General features: G+C 48.6%; 1 protein-coding gene across 2 annotated transcripts in view; it reads left to right on the forward strand.

Moving 5' to 3' along the window:
• KIFBP (kinesin family binding protein) overlaps window positions 1-22949 on the forward strand; it is a 51741-nt gene that overhangs the window by 20628 nt on the left and 8164 nt on the right. For both annotated transcript variants that reach the window (XM_063961571.1, XM_063961572.1), the window contains exons 2-5: window positions 3079-3177; window positions 20585-20664; window positions 20747-20930; window positions 21022-21115. In XM_063961571.1, coding sequence (XP_063817641.1) covers window positions 3079-3177; window positions 20585-20664; window positions 20747-20930; window positions 21022-21115 — 457 coding nt within the window. The remainder of the gene's footprint in view (window positions 1-3078; window positions 3178-20584; window positions 20665-20746; window positions 20931-21021; window positions 21116-22949) is intronic.

The following is a 22949-nucleotide window of genomic DNA, read 5'->3' on the forward strand; positions in this document are numbered from 1 at the left end:
AGTTATTCCTACGCTGATAAAGGCTAGGAAGGATGTGACAGCAAAACATTATCACCGTATATGGCGAAAATATGTTTCTTGGTGTGAGGCCAGGAAGGCCCCTACAGAGCAATTCCAGCTGGGCCGTTTCCTTCACTTCCTACAGTCGGGAGTGACTATGGGCTTAAAATTAGGGTCCATAAAGGTCCAGATTTCGGCCCTATCCATTTTCTTTCAAAGGGAACTGGCTTCTCTTCCTGAGGTTCAGACGTTTGTAAAGGGAGTGCTGCATATTCAGCCCTCTTTTGTGCCACCAGTGGCACCTTGGGATCTTAACGTGGTGTTGAGTTTCCTGAAATCTCACTGGTTTGAGGCACTTAAGACCGTGGAGTTAAAGTATCTCACGTGGAAAGTGGTCATGCTATTGGCCTTAGCTTCGGCTAGGCGTGTGTCAGAATTGGCGGCTTTGTCATGTAAAAGCCCCTATCTGGTTTTCCATGTGGACAGGGCAGAATTACGGACTCGTCCGCAATTTCTGCCGAAGGTGGGGTCATCTTTTCATTTGAACCAACCTATTGTGGTGCCTGCAGCTACTCGTGACTTGGAGGATTCCAAGTTACTAGATGTAGTCAGGGCTTTGAAGATTTATGTAGCCAGAACGGCTGGAGTCAGAAAAACTGACTCGCTCTTTATCCTGCATGCACCCAACAAGCTGGGTGCTCCTGCTTCAAAGCAAACTATTGCTCGCTGGATCTGTTGCACGATTCAGCTGGCACATTCTGCGGCTGGACTGCCGCATCCTAAATCAGTGAAAGCCCATTCCACAAGGAAGGTGGGCTCTTCTTGGGCGGCTGCCCGAGGGGTCTCGGCATTACAGCTATGCCGAGCAGCTTCTTGGTCGGGTTCAAACACGTTTGCAAAATTCTACAAGTTTGATACCCTTGGCTGAGGAGGACCTTGTGTTTGCTCATTCGATGCTGCAGAGTCATCCACACTCTCCCGCCCGTTTGCGAGCTTTGGTATAATCCCCATGGTCCTTACGGAGTCCCCAGCATCCACTAGGACGTTAGAGAAAATAAGATTTTACTTACCAGTAAATCTATTTCTCGTAGTCCGTAGTGGATGCTGGGCGCCCGTCCCAAGTGCGGACTTCTTCTGCAATACTTGTATATAGTTATTGCTTAAATAAGGGTTATGTTATGGTTGCATCAGGTTTGTCTGATGCTCTGTTGTTGTTCATACTGTTAACTGGGTAAGTTTATCACGAGTTATATGGTGTGATTGGTGTGGCTGGTATGAGTATTACCCTGGATTCCAAAATCCTTTCCTTGTACTGTCAGCTCTTCCGGGCACAGTTTCCTTAACTGAGGTCTGGAGGAGGGACATAGAGGGAGGAGCCAGTGCACACCAGTAGTCCTAATTCTTTCTTAGAGTGCCCTGTCTCCTGCGGAGCCCGTCTATTCCCCATGGTACTTACGGAGTCCCCAGCATCCACTACGGACTACGAGAAATAGATTTACCGGTAAGTAAAATCTTATTTTTTTGCTAATCTCACATACGATTGGTTACCAATTGGTCTAAATACCTGCGAAGAGAATCTATCTCTCTATATTGTGACCAGAAAGGATATTGTACTCTGAGTCTTCTAACCAGTTATCTACATGGAAGCTCCTCTATTTTGGTTTCACACCAACATCTCATGTTCTTTTGGTATTTATACATTGCATACATGTTAAGTATTTGATGTTTTGCTAAACTTATAAACGGCTACAATTGTTGCTAAGCATATTCTAAGCCAAATGAGAATTGTGTTTTTGTTGCACGACTGTTAACTGGTTACAGCTATGTCTCTTGTGCCGAAACTGACTGCTGCCATGAATCAGTGTACTATAAATACAGAACTAATTACTATTTGAGGTATAATTACTATAACAATTAAACATATCTTCTGTTTGATACACTGCCTATATTTAATAGGGGTACACCTACCATATTTTCGCTAAACTAGCTCACTTAGCACTACATGTAATCAAATATTGGTATTCTTTACACAGATCTTCTCCGTGACCAATATACAGTAGTCACCAGAGGTTCGACTGAAATCTATAGTCACCTCGCCTTTCTATAAAAATAAAAAAAACTCCATTCTATAAAAATATATATATATTTTTTGTTTGTACTGTCAATATAGTTATTCACAGAACTTTTACATTGATGGTACAACATTCTTTTAAACAAGCTATTCAAATAAAAGTTATGTTTTAATAAAAAAAATCAACTAACAATCATTTAAAAAAGAGTGCACCAAAAAGAAAGCCTTCTTTGAATAAACCTTTTCTACGGCTCATTCACCCCAAAATAAATATACTGTAACTTGCTTTCGGGTGCACCTCCAACCCTGTATATATTACAATTGAATGTACTAAAAAGTCATAAAATTGGTTGGTTTCGCTACACTATCTGATATCAATACCCTGTCCAGTGCATAATCACTAGAGGAGCTACCCTCCAAGCATATACGACTTGCACTGTGTGCAAGGCACACTTGGCACACCGCTAGTTACGGCCCTGTCTTTTGTGGTACATGGTTCTAGAGATAACTAGGACACTGCCTTTCATATTTGTCTATCTCATTGGATGTCCTGCCCTACCGTGCCTTGTAGAAAGTGTTTCAGGTAACCCTGAGCATCACAGCAAGTATTGTACGAATATCCCAGGTTGAGAACAGTGTCGTGTGTTGAGGTCAAAGTCTGGTAAGGCACTGTTTGTTTATGGAGATATATATAATATGCACCCACAGCCCTCCATATGTCAGCCTGTTACTCTAATCACTGGTTCCCACCACAACACTTGCATATATAGTAAGCTGCCCATTACTCTACACAAACCAGTGGGGTCGGTGGTAGCTGGAGTGCACTAGAGGGCCATTGTAGTGTTTGCTGGTTGTATTTAGCTGTTGTGTTTGTAAATAAAGGTTGCCTATGTTTATGGCAGAATTATATACACCCAGCTTACTGTAATCAATGTGTACAAACGTCAATAGAAGTATAAGGAGCAGGCACTGTATTTATTATTCCCCACACTTGTTTCTTTCTCCAGAATAATCTTGGAATACTTTGGGCTGAGAGAGGAGAGCTGATCATAGCTCAGACATATTTAGAATCTGCCGAGTCCTTGTATGGCCTATATATGAAAAAGGTAAGTATTTCTTCTCTAATAGTAACATTTCTCATTACAAAACATGACATACACAAAAGAAAAAAGTGTTCAATGGAAGTACTGTGTAGTGCCCTTATTTATGGTCACAGCCCATTAGAAGTGGTAAAATATTGCCATTCTGAAAGAATGGTTAATTGGGACACATTTTCAAAAACCCAAATTTACACAGGTTGGAAGAATCTTAAACATAGGGCTAGATTTAATTATCCACGGTAATTAACCAGGGGATAATTTGTGGGCCGGTGCTATTCAATAGCAGACGCAGGTTGCTCTTAACGCTGATTTCTGTTTGAACTTCAGGGAGGTTCGAACCGAAGTCTGCAGTAGCTGCCCTTATCGCGGGTGCCGTGAATACATCAACACATTACTTATCCCGGAACCTATGGGTCATTGTGCACTAGCAGCAAATTTACAACATGCAGAAAAGTGGTTATGGTTGAATAGCCTTGGGTTACTGCCCTTTTCCTAACGCTGTAAATTAACAAGGATACACTTTGGTCAGCCTCTGTGCAATTTCATTTTACTTATACTTTTGTAATGGAGTAGTACTTGACAATCCATATAGGGTTAATATTTATTTTACGTATCAGCCAGTGGCGTAACTAGAAATTTTTCTCCCCCAAGCCAAAAAATCCTTCGGCGCCCCCCCCCCCCCCCCCCCATACACCCCGTAATTGCCTGCGGCGCGCGCTGGCAAAAAGGGTGTGTGGCTTTGTCGAAATGGGCGTGGCTTTGCGTGGAGGGCGTGGCATTGCAGGAAAAGACTACCTTATACCCCAGTTTTGCAACCTGCACGCCCAGACGTTGGCCACCACAGGAAAGAAAAATAATCCTGATTCATGCCCCTTACATTATTTGTAATTTTTCCTCCTTATAGTAATGCCCAGTATACATTATTCCACATACTGCAATGGCCCTTAGACATTATTCCACACACAATCAGTGATCGCGCTGAGCCAAAAAAAAAGTGGGTCCCAGGGACCCTTCACTTTTAAAAATTAGGGTCCTACCGGTCTTTTTCTGGGTCCCATCGGAATGAAGGTTCTTATTAATTTTAATCTTGTTTGGACACTACAAAAGTGTTGCAAGATGGGGGGGATGGGGTGACAATGCTGCTGGGCTGTGTAGCATGCAGGACACCCTGCACCAGAGCTGTAACTAGACATTTTGGTGCCCTTAGGCAGAAAGTGAATTGGTGTTAGACCACAAAGAACAGGTAGTGCGCGCCGTAGGCGCGTCGCAAAATTTTAGGGGCGTGGCTTCATAGGGAAGGGGCGTGGCCACATAATAGTGTCAATTCACATTACACCACACAGTAGTGGCGCTTATACACATTGCACCAGGTAGAACCTCCTATGCACACTGATCCAGGTAGATCACGTCATACACTTTGCTCCAGGTACAGCACGTCATACACTTTGCACCAGGTACAGCACGTCATACACTTTGCACCAGGTACAGCACGTCATACACTTTGCACCAGGTACAGCACGTCATACACTTTGCACCAGGTAGAGCACGTTATCATACACATTGCCGCTAGGTAGAGCACGTTATCATACACAGTGCGCCAGGTAGAACACGTTATACACACTGCGCCAGGTAGAGCACGTTATCATACACATTGCGCCAGGTAGAGCACGTTATCATACACATTGCGCCAGGTAGAACACGTTATTATACACATTGCGCCAGGTAGAACACGTTATTATACACATTGCGCCAGGTAGAACACGTTATTATACACAATGCGCCTGGTAGAGCACTGAGGCACATTGCAGTAACCACTCACTTATCACCTCCAGTTGCACGAAGGGGCCGTTTGACACAAGTGGTTCCGCCCCCAGCAGCAACTCACTGACACTCACCATTTTTTCTGACAGCACAGTGCAGTGAGTGCACTGGCACAAGTAGCCAGCCTGCGCCTGTAGTAGCCGCAGCCTGGAGGAGCTCTATGTGAAATCGCAAGCAGAGGCTGTTCTCTGGCAAGAAGGAGCTCGTCCAATCGCTTCCCCTGACGGGATGCCACTGCTAAATATACCGATAATCAGTTCCAACTGTGTCAAAGTAGTGGAGCCCCAGGTGCAATGGGAAAGTCAGTGTCACTGCACAGTTGTACTGATATACTGGTATATTTAGCAGTGGCCAGCCCGTCAGGGGAAGCGATCGGAGGAGCTCCTTCTTGCCAGCCTCTGCTTGCGATTTCACAGATAGCTCCTTCATGCTGCGGCGCCGGCTGGCTACTTGTGCCAGTGCACTCACTGCACTGTGCTGTCAGAAAAATGGTGTCAGTGAGGCCCTGACACTCTGAGCGGCCTCACATTGCACACACGGAGCTTGCAGCCCCCGGACATCCCGCATCTGCACCAGCTACTCCAGGTGAAGCGGGGCGATGCAGCACTGTCTACTGCTTACCTACAGCGGGAGCTGCGCAGCCCGGACGGCTCCTGCTGGAAGGTAGTTGTCGGGTCTCGGTGGGGCGTTGAGCGGGTCCCGGGTAGGGGGGTGGCGGCGGGCAGATCCGGAGCTGTACTCCCAGTCGCAGAGGAGGGTGCTGGCGGCAGAGCGGCAGTGGAGCCGGATGAGCGGGGCCAGTCTGTCAGCCCTGCAGCACAGATTCATGTGCTGGCGGGGAGCAGGATTCAAAGCGGGAGATGCTGCAGGCTGTGATTGGATGGAGACTACAGGAGGTGATTGGCCGAGGAAACAGCCAGTCACCTCCTGCATTCCGCTGACAGGCTTAACACATGCAAACACATATTCAGATGAGCGCGTCCTGTGGGACCCGCTCATCTTCTAAATGTGAGTCCCGGGCGGCTGTTTCTGGGTAAAATACGCGCCATGGCGCGTTTTTGCGATCACTGACAATAATGCACATGACACAATATGCACACACCGTAATGCCCCCAACACATTATGCCACACACCATAATGCCCCCGACACATTATGCCACACACCGTAATGCCCCCGACACATTATGCCACACACCGTAATGCCTGTGACACATTATGACAGGAATCACAATGCCAGTTATACATTATGCTACACACTGCAATGCCCCTGATACATTATAGCACACACAATGTCTGTGACACAGTATGACACACACCACAATGATCCTGAGACATTATACCACATACCACAATGCCCGTGATATAGTATACAACACACCGTAATGCCTGATACATTATGACACACACCGCAATGTCCGTGATACATTATGCCACACACCGTAATGCCCATTACACATTAAGTTCTACAGTAAGGCTTCCAATTACTTTTAAATTACCTCCTCGTTGCCAGGGGTTTCATGCTCTTGGTTCCATGCACGGTGCCAGGGGTTTTCATGCTCAGGGTGTCATGCTCGTTGCCAGGGGTTTCATGCACTGGGTGTCCTGCTCGTTGCTAGGGGGTAGTGCTTGTTGCTAGGGCCGTGCTCCCAGTGCCACATATGCTCCCAGTGCCAGATATTCCCCCACAGTGCCAGGTATATGCACCCAGTGCCAGATATTCCCCCACAGTGCCAGGTATATGCACCCAGTGCCAGATATTCCCCCACAGTGCCAGGTATATGCCCCCCCCCCCCCCCCCAGTGCCAGATATTCCCCCACAGTGCCTGCTTCCCCCCCAGTGCCAGATATTCCCCCCCAGTGCCAGGTATATGCCCCCAGTGCCAGGTATATGACCCCCCAGTGCCAGATATTCCCCCCCCCCCCCCAGTGCCAGGTATATGCCCCCAGTGCCAGATATCCCCCCCCTCCAGTGCCAGGTATATGCCCCCAGTGCCTGGTATATGCCCCCCCAGTGCCAGATATTCTCCCAGTGCCAGGTACATGCCCCCAGTGCCAGGTACATGCCCCCAGTGCCAGGTACATGCCCCCCAGTGCCAGGTACATGCCCCCCAGTGCCAGTTATATGCCCCCAGTGCCAGGTATATGCCCCCAGTGCCAGATATTCCCCCCCAGTGCCTGCTTCCCCCCCAGTGCCAGGTATATGCCTCCAGTGCCGGGTATATGCCCCCCCAGTGCCAGGTATATGCCCCCCAGTGCCGGGTATATGCCCCCCCAGTGCCGGGTATATGCCCCCCCAGTGCCGGGTATATGCCCCCCCAGTGCCAGGTATATGCCCCCAGTGCCAGGTATATGCCCCCAGTGCCAGGTACATGCCCTCAGTGCCAGGTATATGCCCCCCCAGTGCCAGGTATATGTCCTCAGTGCCGGGTATATGCCCCAGTGCCTGCTCCTCCGGCCCCCCCCTATGTGTTGGAGGGACACGAGCGCATCGCGCGTCTCTCCTGTGTCCCTCCTGGCTCTCCCCCAGCTGTCTAATAAAGGAAGTGCCGTTCGTGAGCCAATCGGAGCTCACGAACGGCACTTGCTTCCTTAGACCGGCCGGGGGAGAGCCAGGAGGGACACAGGAGAGACGCGCGATGCGCTCGTGTCCCTCCAACACATGGGGGGGGGGGGAGAGCCGGGGGAGCAGGCACCGCAGCAAGGAGGGAGAGGAGATCGCAGATTGACATGCGGACGCTCGTCCGCATGTCAATCTGTTCTAAATCAGTGGCGCCCCCGCAGACCCTCGCCCCCAAGCCACCGCGAGGACTGCGGGGGCAGTAGTTACGCCACTGGTATCAGCAATTATTCATATAGTATAAAAAATAAAAATACTAGAAAAAAGGAAGCATTAATTGGCAGATATGTAATTCAAATATACAATAGTAAAAATACTAATACAACAGTTATAATAAAATAATTAGCTAAGAAAATTATACATAAAATATTAGATTAAAAAGTTAGTGAACATATTGTCCATGCACATGAAAGCGTTAAAAGCACTTGTTTAGTATAGTGGTCAGTAAGGTAAGTGTCTACTTATAGTACCTTGATGTTTTTTAAAACTACATTGCGATTCACTTGGTTAGAAATCCTTTTCAGGCCACGCAATTAGTATAGATTAGTAAATCAGTGGAGAAACGTCTCTCCTTAAGGGCCGTACTGACGGGGAGATTTCCCCAGAGATGTCTGCTGAGCGATCTAGCACAGACCGCTCAGCACACATCTCTTCCCCCGCTCAGCACACAGCGCGATGTGCTGAGCGAGGGGGGGGACGGACACGGGGGGCCACTGTTTTCACCCAGCAGTCAAATGAGCGGCCTGCTAGATCATGCATGCATGCACAATCTAGCACCGGCAATAGCGATGCGCGGGACCGTGCATCGCTGTCGCCGGCACCCCTACACACGGAGCGATGTTCTAAGCAATCTAGTCAGATTGCTTAGAAATTAGCTGAACATCGCTCCATGTGTACCCCCTTTAGTCTCCTTTCAAGTGAAACCTATATGCAAATATAGGATGAGTAACCTCCAGGCTGCTGGTGCAGTCTGTAGATTGCAGCCTTTTCCAGAGGTATCAAACCCAGGTCACTGTGCGTCACTGGGGCTAGGCAGATGATTACCGGCTGATCGCTGTGAAGAACATTGATGCATTTCCCCGCCTACATGTCAGTAATGGCAGCTTCCTCAGATGGTCGATACGTTTTTTTATTATTCATATAGCACCAGCATATACCGTTGCACTTTCGAATTGTAAACAAAAAAGCAATAAAACGAGACTGGGGAATAACAGACAAAGAGGTAAGAGGGCCCTGCTCGCCTGCTTACCATGTCTAGGTTATACACACTAGTGAATAGGATGGAGGATGATCGCATAACAATCGTTGATTTCTGTAGAAATATGTTTTCTCTAACGTCCTAGTGGATGCTGGGAACTCCGAAAGGACCATGGGGAATAGCGGCTCCGCAGGAGACTGGGCACAACTAAAAGAAAGCTTTTAGACTACCTGGTGTGCACTGGCTCCTCCCACTATGACCCTCCTCCAAGCCTCAGTTAGATTTTTGTGCCCGGCCGAGCAGGATGCACACTAGGGGCTCTCCTGAGCTCCTAGAAAGAAAGTATATTTTAGGTTTTTTATTTTACAGTGAGACCTGCTGGCAACAGGCTCACTGCAACGAGGGACTAAGGGGAGAAGAAGCGAACCTACCTGCTTGCAGCTAGCTTGGGCTTCTTAGGCTACTGGACACCATTAGCTCCAGAGGGATCGACCGCATGGAACTGGCCTCGGTGTTCGTTCCCGGAGCCGCGCCGCCGTCCCCCTTACAGAGCCAGAAGCAAGAAGAAGTCCGGAAAATCGGCGGCATGAAGACTTCTGTCTTCACCAAGGTAGCGCACAGCACTGCAGCTGTGCGCCATTGCTCCTCATACACACTTCACACTCCGGTCACTGAGGGTGCAGGGCGCTGGGGGGGGCGCCCTGAGCAGCAATAAAAACACCTTGGCTGGCAAAACAATCACAATATATAGCCCCAGAGGCTATATGTGTGATAATTACCCCTGCCAGAATCCTTAAAAAAGCAAGAGAAAAGTCTGCGGAAAAGGGGCGGAGCTATCTCCCTCAAAACACTGGCGCCATTTTTCCCTCACAGCTCCGCTGGAAGGAAGCTCCCTGGCTCTCCCCTGCAGTCTACACTACAGAAAGGGTAAAAAAGAGAGGGGGGGCACTAAATTTAGGCGCAGTAAATATTATAGCAGCTATAGGGGACATAATTCAGTTAGTCCCTGCATTATATAGCGCTCTGGTGTGTGCTGGCATACTCTCTCTCTGTCTCCCCAAAGTGCTTCTGTGGGGTCCTGTCCTCTGTTAGAGCATTCCCGGTGTGTGTGCAGTGTGTCGGTACGGCTGTGTCGACATGTTTGATGAGGAAAATTATGTGGAGGCGGAGCAGATGCCTATAGAAGTGATGTCACCCCCTGCGGGGCAGACACCTGAGTGGATGGTTTTATGGAAGAAATTACGTGCAAGTGTCGACTCCTTACACAAAAAATTTGACGACATGCCAAATGCGGGACAGCCGGCTTCTCAGCTCGTGCCTGCCCAGGTGTCTCAAAGGCCATCAGGGGCTCTAAAACGCCCGCTACCTCAGATGGCATACGCAGATGTCGACACGGATACTGATACCAGTGTCGACGACGATGAGTCTAATCTAATGTCCACTAGGGCCATTCGTTGCATGATTGAGGCAATGAAAGAGGTGTTACACATTTCGGATATAAACCCAGGTACCACTAAAAAGGGTATTATGTTTGGGGAGAAAAAACTACCCGTAGTTTCTCTATCGTCCTAAGTGGATGCTGGGGTTCCTGAAAGGACCATGGGGAATAGCGGCTCCGCAGGAGACAGGGCACAAAAAAGTAAAGCTTTACTAGGTCAGGTGGTGTGCACTGGCTCCTCCCCCTATGACCCTCCTCCAGACTCCAGTTAGATTTTGTGCCCGAACGAGAAGGGTGCAATCTAGGTGGCTCTCCTAAAGAGCTGCTTAGAGAAAGTTTAGTTTAGGTTTTTTTCTTTACAGTGAGTCCTGCTGGCAACAGGATCACTGCAACGTGGGACTTAGGGGGAAAGTAGTAAACTCACCTGCATGCAGAGTGGATTTGCTGCTTGGCTACTGGACACCATTAGCTCCAGAGGGATCGAACACAGGCCCAGCCGTGGAGTCCGGTCCCGGAGCCGCGCCGCCGACCCCCTTGCAGATGCTGAAGCGTGAAGAGGTCCGGAAACCGGCGGCTGAAGACTCCTCAGTCTTCATAAGGTAGCGCACAGCACTGCAGCTGTGCGCCATTTTCCTCTCAGCACACTTCACTGGGCAGTCACTGAGGGTGCAGAGCGCTGGGGGGGGGCGCTCTGAGAGGCAAATATAAACCTTATACAAGGCTAAAAATACCTCACATATAGCCCATAGGGGCTATATGGAGATATTTAACCCCTGCCTGACTGGAAAAATAGCGGGAGAAGAACCCGCCGAAAAAGGGGCGGGGCCTATCTCCTCAGCACACGGCGCCATTTTCTGTCACAGCTTCGCTGGTCAGAACGGCTCCCAGGTCTCTCCCCTGCACTGCACTACAGAAACAGGGTAAAACAGAGAGGGGGGGCACATTAATGGCTATATATATATATATATTAAAGCAGCTATAAGGGAGCACTTAATATAAGGATATCCCTTGTATATATAGCGCTTTGTGGTGTGTGCTGGCAGACTCTCCCTCTGTCTCCCCAAAAGGGCTAGTGGGTCCTGTCTTCATTAGAGCATTCCCTGTGAGTTTGCGGTGTGTGTCGGTACGTGGTGTCGACATGTATGAGGACGATATTGGTGTGGAGGCGGAGCAATTGCCAAATATGCAGATGTCACCCCCCAGGGGGTCGACACCAGAATGGATGCCTTTATTTGTGGAATTACGTGATGGTTTATCTTCCCTTAAACAGTCAGTTGAGGACATGAGGCGGCCGGACAATCAATTAATGCCTGTCCAGGCGCCTCAAACACCGTCAGGGGCTGTAAAACGCCCTTTGCCTCAGTCGGTCGACACAGACCCAGACACGGGCACTGATTCCAGTGACGACGGTAGAAATTCAAACGTATTTTCCAGTAGGGCCACACGTTATATGATTTTGGCAATGAAGGAGACGTTACATTTAGCTGATACTACAGATACCGTAAAACAGGGTATTATGTATGGTGTGAAAAAACTACAAACAGTTTTTCCTGAATCAGAAGAATTAAATGACGTGTGTGATGAAGCGTGGGTTGCTCCTGATAAAAAGTTGATAATTTCAAAAAAGTTATTGGCATTATACCCTTTCCCGCCAGAGGTTAGGGCGCGCTGGGAAACACCCCCTAAGGTGGACAAGGCGCTCACACGCTTATCCAAACAAGTGGCGTTACCCTCTCCTGAGACGGCCGCACTTAAGGATCCATCAGATAGAAAGATGGAAGTTATTCAAAAGAATATATACACACATGCAGGTGTTATACTACGACCAGCTATAGCAACTGCCTGGATGTGCAGTGCTGGAGTAGTTTGGTCAGAATCCCTGATTGAAAATATTGATACCCTAGATAGGGACAATGTTTTACTGTCGTTAGAACAAATAAAGGATGCATTTATCTATATGCGTGATGCACAGAGGGATATTTGCACACTGGCATCTCGGGTGAGTGCTATGTCCATTTCAGCCAGAAGAGCCTTATGGACACGACAGTGGACAGGCGATGCGGATTCAAAACGTCACATGGAGGTTTTGCCGTATAAAGGGGAGGAGTTATTTGGAGTTGGTCTATCAGACTTGGTGGCCACGGCTACTGCCGGGAAATCCACTTTTTTACCTCAAGTCACTCCCCAACAGAGAAAGGCACCGACCTTTCAACCGCAGCCTTTTCGCTCCTACAAAAATAAGAGAGCAAAGGGCTTGTCGTACCTGCCACGAGGCAGAGGAAGAGGGAAGAGACACCAACAGGCAGCTCCTTCCCAGGAACAGAAGCCCTCCCCGGCTCCTGCAAAAACCTCAGCATGACGCTGGGGCCTCTCAAGCGGACTCGGGGACAGTGGGGGGCCGTCTCAAAAATTACAGCGCGCAGTGGGCTCACTCGCAGGTAGACCCCTGGATCCTGCAGATAATATCTCAGGGGTACAGGTTGGAATTAGAGACGGATCCTCCTCATCGTTTCCTGAAGTCTGCCTTACCAACCGTCTCTTCCGAAAGGGAGAGGGTGTTGGAAGCCATTCACAAGCTGTACGCTCAGCAGGTGATAGTCAAAGTACCCCTATTACAACAAGGAAAGGGGTATTATTCCACTCTATTTGTGGTACCGAAGCCGGATGGCTCGGTAAGGCCTATTCTAAATCTGAAGTCCTTGAACCTCTACATAAAAAAGTTCAAGTTCAAGATGGAGTCACTCAGAGCAGTGATAGCGAACCTGGAAGAAGGGGACTTTATGGTATCCTTGGACATCAAGGATGCGTATCTACACGTTCCGATTTACCCCGCACACCAGGGGTACCTCAGGTTCATTGTTCAAAACTGTCACTATCAGTTTCAGACGCTGCCGTTCGGATTGTCCACGGCGCCTCGGGTCTTTACCAAGGTAATGGCCGAGATGATGATTCTTCTTCGAAGAAAAGGCGTATTAGTTATCCCATACTTGGACGATCTCATAATAAGGGCAAGGTCCAGAGAACAGCTGGAGACAGCTTTAGCACTATCTCAAGAGGTGCTAAGACAACACGGGTGGATTCTGAATATTCCAAAATCCCATTTAATCCCGACAACTCGTCTGCTGTTCCTAGGAATGATTCTGGACACGGTTCAGAAAAAGGTTTTCCTTCCAGAGGAAAAAGCCAAGGAGTTATCCGATCTGGTCAGGAACCTCCTAAAACCAGGAAAAGTGTCAGTACATCAATGCACAAGAGTCCTGGGAAAAATGGTGGCTTCTTACGAAGCAATTCCATTCGGCAGATTCCATGCAAGAATATTCCAAAGGGATCTGTTGGACAAATGGTCAGGGTCGCATCTGCAGATGCACCTGCGAATAACCCTGTCACCAAAGACAAGGGTGTCACTTCTGTGGTGGTTGCAGAAGGCTCACCTATTAGAAGGCCGCAGATTCGGCATTCAGGATTGGATCCTGGTGACCACGGACGCCAGCCTGAGAGGCTGGGGAGCAGTCACACAAGGAAGAAACTTCCAGGGAGTATGGACGAGTCTGGAAAAGTCTCTTCACATAAACATTCTGGAACTAAGAGCAATCTACAATGCTCTAAGCCAGGCGGAACTTCTCCTGCAAGGAAAGCCGGTGTTGATTCAGTCGGACAACATCACGGCGGTCGCCCATGTAAACAGGCAGGGCGGCACAAGAAGCAGGAGTGCAATGGCAGAAGCTGCCAAGATTCTTCGCTGGGCGGAGAATCACGTGATAGCACTGTCAGCAGTGTTCATCCCGGGCGTGGACAACTGGGAAGCAGACTTCCTCAGCAGACACGATCTTCATCCGGGAGAGTGGGGTCTACATCCAGAAGTCTTCAACATGTTAATAGACCGTTGGGAAAGACAAATTGTAGACATGATGGCGTCTCGCCTCAACAAGAAACTGGACAAATATTGCGCCAGGTCAAGAGATCCACAGGCGATAGCTGTGGACGCACTGGTAACTCCTTGGGTGTACCAGTCAGTGTATGTGTTTCCTCCTCTGCCGCTCATACCAAAGGTATTGAAGATCATACGGCAAAGAAGAGTAAGAACAATACTAGTGGTTCCGGATTGGCCGAGAAGGACTTGGTATCCGGAACTTCAAGAGATGCTCACGGACGAACCGTGGCCTCTACCTCTGAGAAGGGACCTGCTACAGCAGGGTCCCTGTCTTTTTCAAGACTTACCGCGGCTGCGTTTGACGGCATGGCGGTTGAACGCCAGATCCTAAAAAGGAAAGGCATTCCAGAAGAAGTCATTCCTACCTTGATTAAGGCACGGAAGGAAGTCACCGTGAAACATTATCACCGCATTTGGCGAAAATATGTAGCGTGGTGCGAGGATCGGAGGGTTCCGACGGAGGAATTCCAACTGGGTCGTTTCCTACATTTCCTGCAATCAGGATTATCTATGGGTCTCAAATTGGGATCCATTAAGGTTCAAATTTCGGCCCTGTCAATATTCTTCCAAAAAGAATTGGCCTCTGTCCCTGAGGTCCAGACTTTTGTCAAGGGAGTACTGCATATACAGCCTCCTGTGGTGCCTCCGGTGGCACCGTGGGATCTAAATGTAGTTTTAGATTTCCTCAAATCCCATTGGTTTGAACCATTGAAAAAGGTGGATTTGAAATATCTCACATTGAAAGTGACTATGTTACTAGCCCTGGCCTCTGCCAGGAGAGTATCTGAATTGGCGGCTTTATCTTATAAAAGTCCTTATCTAATCTTCCATTCGGATAGGGCAGAACTGCGGACTCGTCCGCATTTTCTCCCTAAAGTGGTATCAGCATTTCATCTGAACCAACCTATTGTGGTGCCTGCGGCCACTAGCGACTTGGAGGACTCCAAGTTGTTGGACGTTGTCAGAGACTTAAAAATATACATTTCAAGGACGGCTGGAGTCAGAAAATCTGACTCGCTGTTTATATTGTATGCACCCAACAAGTTGGGCGCACCTGCTTCTAAGCAGTCGATTGCTCGTTGGATTTGTAACACAATTCAACTTGCACATTCTGTGGCAGGCCTGCCACAGCCTAAAACTGTAAAAGCCCACTCCACAAGGAAGGTGGGCTCATCTTGGGCGGCTGCCCGAGGGGTCTCGGCATTACAACTCTGCCGAGCAGCTACGTGGTCGGGGGAGAACACGTTTGTAAAATTTTACAAATTTGATACCCTGGCAAAGGAGGACCTGGAGTTCTCTCATTCGGTGCTGCAGAGTCATCCGCACTCTCCCGCCCGTTTGGGAGCTTTGGTATAATCCCCATGGTCCTTTCAGGAACCCCAGCATCCACTTAGGACGATAGAGAAAATAAGAATTTACTTACCGATAATTCTATTTCTCGGAGTCCGTAGTGGATGCTGGGCGCCCATCCCAAGTGCGGATTATCTGCAATACTTGTACATAGTTATTGTTAACTAATTCGGGTTATTGTTAAGGAGCCATCTTTAAGAGGCCCTTTCTGTTATCATACTGTTAACTGGGTTTAGATCACAAGTTGTACGGTGTGATTGGTGTGGCTGGTATGAGTCTTACCCGGGATTCAAAATGCCTCCCTTATTGTGTATGCTCGTCCGGGCACAGTACCTAACTGGAGTCTGGAGGAGGGTCATAGGGGGAGGAGCCAGTGCACACCACCTGACCTAGTAAAGCTTTACTTTTTTGTGCCCTGTCTCCTGCGGAGCCGCTATTCCCCATGGTCCTTTCAGGAACCCCAGCATCCACTACGGACTCCGAGAAATAGAATTATCGGTAAGTAAATTCTTATTTTTTCCCCCATCTGAAGAATTAAATGAAGTGTGTGAAGAAGCGTGGGCTTTCCCCGATAAAAGATTGGTAATCTCTAAAAAGTTACTAATGGCGTTCCCTTTCCCACCAAAGGATAGGGCACGTTGGGAAACACCTCCTAGGGTGGATAAAGCGCTCACACGTTTGTCTAAAAAGGTGGCACTTCCGTCTCCGGATACGGCCGCCCTGAAGGAGCCTGCGGATAGAAAGCAGGAGGCGATCCTGAAGTCTGTATATACACACTCAGGCATTATACTTAGACCAGCTATTGCGTCAGCATGGATGTGCAGTGCTGCCGCTGCATGGTCAGATTCCCTGTCAGAAAATATTGACACCCTAGACAGGGACACTATTCTGCTAACCATAGAGCATATAAAAGACTCAGTCTTATACATGAGAGATGCACAGAGGGAGATCTGCCGGCTGGCATCTAAAATAAGTGCATTGTCCATTTCTGCTAGGAGAGGCTTATGGACTCGGCAGTGGACAGGGGATGCAGATTCCAAAAGGCACATGGAAGTTTTGCCTTATAAGGGTGAGGAGTTATTCGGGGATGGTCTCTCGGACCTAGTTTCCACAGCAACAGCTGGGAAGTCAGCATTTTTACCCCATGTTCCCTCACAGCCTAAGAAAGCGCCGTTTTATCAGGTACAGTCCTTTCGGACCCATAAAAACAGGCGAGGAAAAGGCGGGTCTTTTCTGTCCAGAGGCAGAGGTAGGGGAAAAAGGCTGCAACAAACAGCAGGTTCCCAGGAGCAAAAGTCCTCCCCCGCTTCTTCCAAGTCCGCCGCATGACGGTGGGGCTCCACAGGCGGAGCCAGGTACGGTGGGGGGCCGCCTCAAAAATTTCAGCGATCAGTGGGCTCGCTCACAGGTGGATCCCTGGATCTTTCAAGTAGTATCTCAGGGGTACAAGCAGGAATTCGAGGCGTCTCCCCCCCGCCGTTTCCTCAAATCTGCCTTGCCAACAACTCCCTCGGGCAGGGAGGCTGTGCTAGAGGCAATTCACAAGCTGTATTCCCAGCAGGTGATAGTCAAGGTGCCCCTACTTCAACAAGGACGGGGTTACTATTCCACACTGTTTGTGGTACCGAAACCGGACGGTTCGGTGAGACCCATTTTAAATTTGAAATCCTTGAACACATACATAAAAAAATTCAAGTTCAAGATGGAATCGCTCAGGGCGGTTATTGCAAGCCTGGACGAGGGGGATTACATGGTATCCCTGGACATCAAGGATGCTTGCCTGCATGTCCCCATTTATCATCCTCACCAGGAGTACCTCAGATTTGCGGTACAGAATTGCCATTACCAATTCCAGACGCTGCCGTTTGGACTGTCCACGGCACCGAGGGTGTTTACCAAGGTAATGGCGGAAATGATGATACTCCTTCGAAAAAAGGGAGTTTTAATTATCCCGTACTTGGAAGATATCCTAATAAAGGCGAGATCCAGGGAGCAGTTGTTGGTAGGAGTAGCACTATCTCAGGAGGTGCTACACCAGCACGGTTGGATTCTGAATATTCCAAAGTCACAGCTGGTTCCGACGACACGTCTACTGTTCCTGGGAATGATTCTGGACACAGTCCAGAAAAAAGTGTTTCTCCCGGAGGAGAAAGCCAAGGAGCTGTCATCTCTAGTCAGAGACCTCCTGAAACCAAAACAGGTGTCGGTGCATCACTGCACGCGAGTCCTGGGAAAGATGGTGGCTTCTTACGAAGTAATTCCTTTCGGCAGGTTCCATGCCAGAATCTTTCAGTGGGACCTGTTGGACCAATGGTCCGGATCGCATCTTCAGATGCATCGGCTAATAACCCTGTCTCCAAGAACCAGGGTGTCTCTTCTGTGGTGGCTGCAGAGTGCTCATCTTCTAGAGGGCCGCAGATTCGGCATACAGGACTGGGTCCTGGTGACCACGGATGCCAGCCTTCGAGGCTGGGGGGCAGTCACACAGGGAAAAAACTTCCAAGGACTATGGTCGAGTCAGGAGACTTCCCTACACATAAATATTCTAGAACTAAGGGCCATTTACAATGCCCTAAGTCAGGCAAAACCCCTGCTTCTACACCAGCCGGTACTGATCCAGTCAGACAACATCACGGCGGTCGCCCATGTAAACCGACAGGGCGGCACAAAAAGCAGGACGGCAATGGCAGAAGCCACAAGGATTCTCCGATGGGCGGAAAATCACGTACTAGCACTGTCAGCAGTGTTCATTCCGGGAGTGGACAACTGGGAAGCAGACTTCCTCAGCAGGCACGACCTCCACCCGGGAGAGTGGGGACTTCATCCAGAAGTCTTCACACTGATTGTAAATCGTTGGGAACGGCCACAGGTGGACATGATGGCGTCCCGCCTAAACAAAAAACTAGAGAGATATTGCGCCAGGTCAAGGGACCCTCAGGCGATAGCGGTGGACGCTCTAGTGACACCGTGGGTGTACCAGTCAGTTTATGTGTTCCCTCCTCTGCCTCTCATACCAAAGGTACTGAGAATAATAAGAAAACGAAGAGTAAGGACAATACTCGTGGTTCCGGATTGGCCAAGAAGAGCGTGGTACCCGGAACTTCAAGAGATGATCTCAGAGGACCCATGGCCTCTGCCGCTCAGACAGGACCTGCTGCAGCAGGGGCCCTGTCTGTTCCAAGACTTACCGCGGCTGCGTTTGACGGCATGGCGGTTGAACGCCGGATCCTAAAGGAAAAGGGCATTCCGGAGGATGTCATTCCTACGCTGATTAAAGCCAGGAAAGATGTAACTGTAAAACATTATCACCGCATATGGCGGAAATATGTTGCTTGGTGTGAGGCCAGAAAGGCCCCAACAGAGGAATTTCAGCTGGGTCGATTTCTGCACTTCCTACAGGCAGGAGTGACTATGGGCCTGAAATTAGGCTCCATTAAGGTACAGATATCGGCTCTGTCGATTTTCTTCCAAAAAGAACTAGCTTCACTACCTGAAGTTCAGACATTTGTAAAAGGAGTGCTGCATATTCAGCCCCCTTTTGTGCCTCCAGTGGCACCTTGGGATCTCAACGTGGTGTTGAGTTTCCTAGAATCACATTGGTTTGAGCCACTAAAGACCGTGGATCTAAAATATCTCACGTGGAAAGTGGTCATGTTATTGGCCTTGGCTTCGGCCAGGCGTGTATCAGAATTGGCGGCTTTGTCATTTAAAAGCCCTTATCTGATTTTCCATATGGATAGGGCAGAATTGAGGACTCGTCCCCAGTTTCTCTCTAAGGTGGTATCTGCTTTTCACTTGAACCAACCTATTGTAGTGCCTGCGGCTACTAGCGACTTGGAGGATTCCAAGTTACTGGACGTAGTCCAGTTTCCAGGACGGCTGGAGTCAGGAAAACTGACTCGCTATTTATCCTGTATGCACCCAACAAACTGGGTGCTCCTGCTTCTAAGCAGACTATTGCTCGCTGGATTTGTAGCACAATTCAGCTGGCGCATTCTGCGGCTGGACTGCCGCATCCTGAATCAGTTAAAGCCCATTCTACAAGGAAGGTGGGCTCATCTTGGGCGGCTGCCCGAGCGGTATCGGATTTACAACTTTGCCGAGCTGCTACTTGGTCAGGGGCAAACACGTTTGCAAAATTCTACAAATTTGATACCCTGGCTGAGGAGGACCTTGAGTTCTCTCATTCGGTGCTGCAGAGTCATCCGCACTCTCCCGCCCGTTTGGGAGCTTTGGTATAATCCCCATGGTCCTTTCGGAGTTCCCAGCATCCACTAGGACGTTAGAGAAAATAAGATTTTACTCACCGGTAAATCTATTTCTCGTAGTCCGTAGTGGATGCTGGGCGCCCATCCCAAGTGCGGATTGTCTGCAATACTTGTACATAGTTATTGTTAACTAAAGGGTTATTGTTATGAGCCATCTGTTGAGAGGCTCAGTTATGTTTCATACTGTTAACTGGATATGGTATCACGAGTTATACGGTGTGGCTGGTATGAGTCTTACCCGGGATTCAAAATCCTTCCTTATTGTGTCAGCTCTTCCGGGCACAGTTTCCTAACTGAGGCTTGGAGGAGGGTCATAGTGGGAGGAGCCAGTGCACACCAGGTAGTCTAAAAGCTTTCTTTTAGTTGTGCCCAGTCTCCTGCGGAGCCGCTATTCCCCATGGTCCTTTCGGAGTTCCCAGCATCCACTACGGACTACGAGAAATAGATTTACCGGTGAGTAAAATCTTATTTTAACAGTGCACACAAAGGGGGAAGTCACGCTTATTTTGAGTGCCAGAGATATTAGTAAAAATATCGGTAAAGAATACACTTGACATGCTTATCACTGACTTCCCTATGGATTAACCCTTGGCCAAAAACATAGTGGTAGCCATTTATAGAAATTGTAGCAGTAAAGAAAAAAAAAAAGGGAAACATTTTACCCAAATACATATGTTAAACTTATTCTTCATCAAGTATGATCTGTATTATGAAAAGTGTCCAAAACATGCATATTTGTGCGACGCATCACCTACCCTGATGGTATTATAGTCACCACTTTAAATTACAGATTGGAACACCCCCAGTTGATCCCGACGAACATTTCTCACCTGAGGAGCAAAAACTGACAGAACAAGAGAGATCAAAGCGGTAAGTCCTGATACATTATGCTCATATATTACCAGTGCAGTATATGTAGTGCCACGATTAATGTCCCTGGTCATTCTTTCAGCTTTGAGAAGGTGTTCACCCATACCTTCTACTATCTAGCTCAAGTCTACAAGCACCTGAAGCAAGATGAAAAGGCGGCACAGTACTGTCATACAACTCTCCAAAGGCAGCTGGAATATGATGGCTACAACCCAGTAGAGTGGGCAATCAATGCTGCCACTCTGTCACAGTACTATCTAGTAAAGGTATGCCGTTTCCACACTTTCAGCAGTGTTAAACCTTTCAAGAAGTTTTTTTGTGTAATTAAATAGATGTGTTTTATTTCTTTTTCCCTAGCAATGTTATATGGAGGCCAGGCACTGCCTTGCTGCAGCCAATGTCATCTTCAGCAAAGCTGGACCAAACCCTTCCCCTGAAGCTGCTAAGGAAAGTATGTTATCCTAGAATGTATCTGTTACTGCCTTTGTGTTATACTGTATCGTATGGGTTCTACACAATAGGTTGTGTGAAAAGTAGATAATGTTCCGGTTATACGGATTATTTTTTTTAAAGTACATTTTAGCCATTTTACATTTTTAAAATGTAGTGCCTAGTTATATTTAAGGTCTGTGCTGTGCAGGATTGGTTGTAGTTTTATACTTTGGATAAAATGATATTGACATTTAGCTCGTTCCCAGCTTACAATGCTTGGTGGCTGGAAGCGAAAACACCATTCATTGTTTCTCTGACGTCCTAGTGGATGCTGGGAACTCCGTAAGGACCATGGGGAATAGACGGCTCCGCAGGAGACTGGGCACATCTAAAGAAAGATTTAGGACTATCTGGTGTGCACTGGCTCCTCCCCCTATGACCCTCCTCCAAGCCTCAGTTAGATTTCTGTGCCCGGCCGAGCTGGATGCACACTAGGGGCTCTCCTGAGCTCCTAGAAAGAAAGTATAGTTTAGGTTTTTTATTTTACAGTGAGACCTGCTGGCAACAGGCTCACTGCAGCGAGGGACTAAGGGGAGAAGAAGCGAACCTACCTAAGTGGTGGTAGCTTGGGCTTCTTAGGCTACTGGACACCATTAGCTCCAGAGGGATCGCACACAGGACCCGACCTCGTCGTCCGTTCCCGGAGCCGCGCCGCCGTCCCCCTTACAGAGCCAGAAGCAAGAAGGTCCGGAAAATCGTCGGCTGAAGACTTCTGTCTTCTCCAAGGTAGCGCACAGCACTGCAGCTGTGCACCATTGCTCCTCATGCACACCACACACTTCGGTCACTGATGGGTGCAGGGCGCTGGGGGGGGGGGGGCGCCCTGAGCAGCAATATTAACACCTTGGCTGGCAAAAGTGACACCATATATAGCCCCAGAGGCTATATAGGTGTAAATTACCCCTGCCAGAATAACACAAAAAGCGGGAGAAAGCCCGCCGAAAAAGGGGCGGAGCCATCTCCCTCAGCACACTGGCGCCATTTTCCCTCACAGCTCCGCTGGAAGGATCGCTCCCTGGCTCACCCCTGCAGTCCTGCACTACAGAAAGGGTAAAAAAGAGAGGGGGGGCACTAAATTTAGGCGCAGTATATATATACTACAAGCAGCTATAGGGGAAAAACACTCTGTATAGTGATATCCCTCTGTTATATAGCGCTCTGGTGTGTGCTGGCATACTCTCCCTCTGTCTCCCCAAAGGGCTTTGTGGGGTCCTGTCCTCTGTCAGAGCATTCCCTGTGTGTGTGCTGTGTGTCGGTACCGCTGTGTCGACATGTATGATGAGGAAAATGATGTGGAGGCAGAGCAAATGCCTGTAAATGTGTTGTCACCCCCTGAGGGGTCGACACCTGTGTGGATGGACTTATGGAAGGAATTACGTGACAGTGTCAGCTCCTTACATAAAAGGTTTGACGACATAGGACAGCCGGCTACTCAGCTTGTGACTGTTCCAGCGTCTCAAATGTCATCAGGGGCTTTAAAACGCCCGCTACCTCAGATGGCAGACAAAGATGTCGACACGGATACCGACTCCAGTGCCGACGACGATGAGACTAGTGTACCCAATAGGTCCACCCGTTACATGATTGAGGCAATGAAAAATGTATTACACATTTCTGATAGTACCCCAGGTACCACAAAAAAGGGTATTATGTTCGGTGAGAAAAGACTACCAGTAGTTTTTCCTGCATCTGAGGAATTAAATGAGGTGTGTGAGGAAGCCTGGACTTCCCCCGATAAGAAATTGATAATTTCTAAATGGTTATTGGCAGCGTACCCTTTCCCGCCAGAGGAT

This window comes from Pseudophryne corroboree, chromosome 3 (genome assembly GCF_028390025.1).
Source record: "Pseudophryne corroboree isolate aPseCor3 chromosome 3, aPseCor3.hap2, whole genome shotgun sequence".
Lineage (NCBI taxonomy): Eukaryota > Metazoa > Chordata > Amphibia > Anura > Myobatrachidae > Pseudophryne > Pseudophryne corroboree.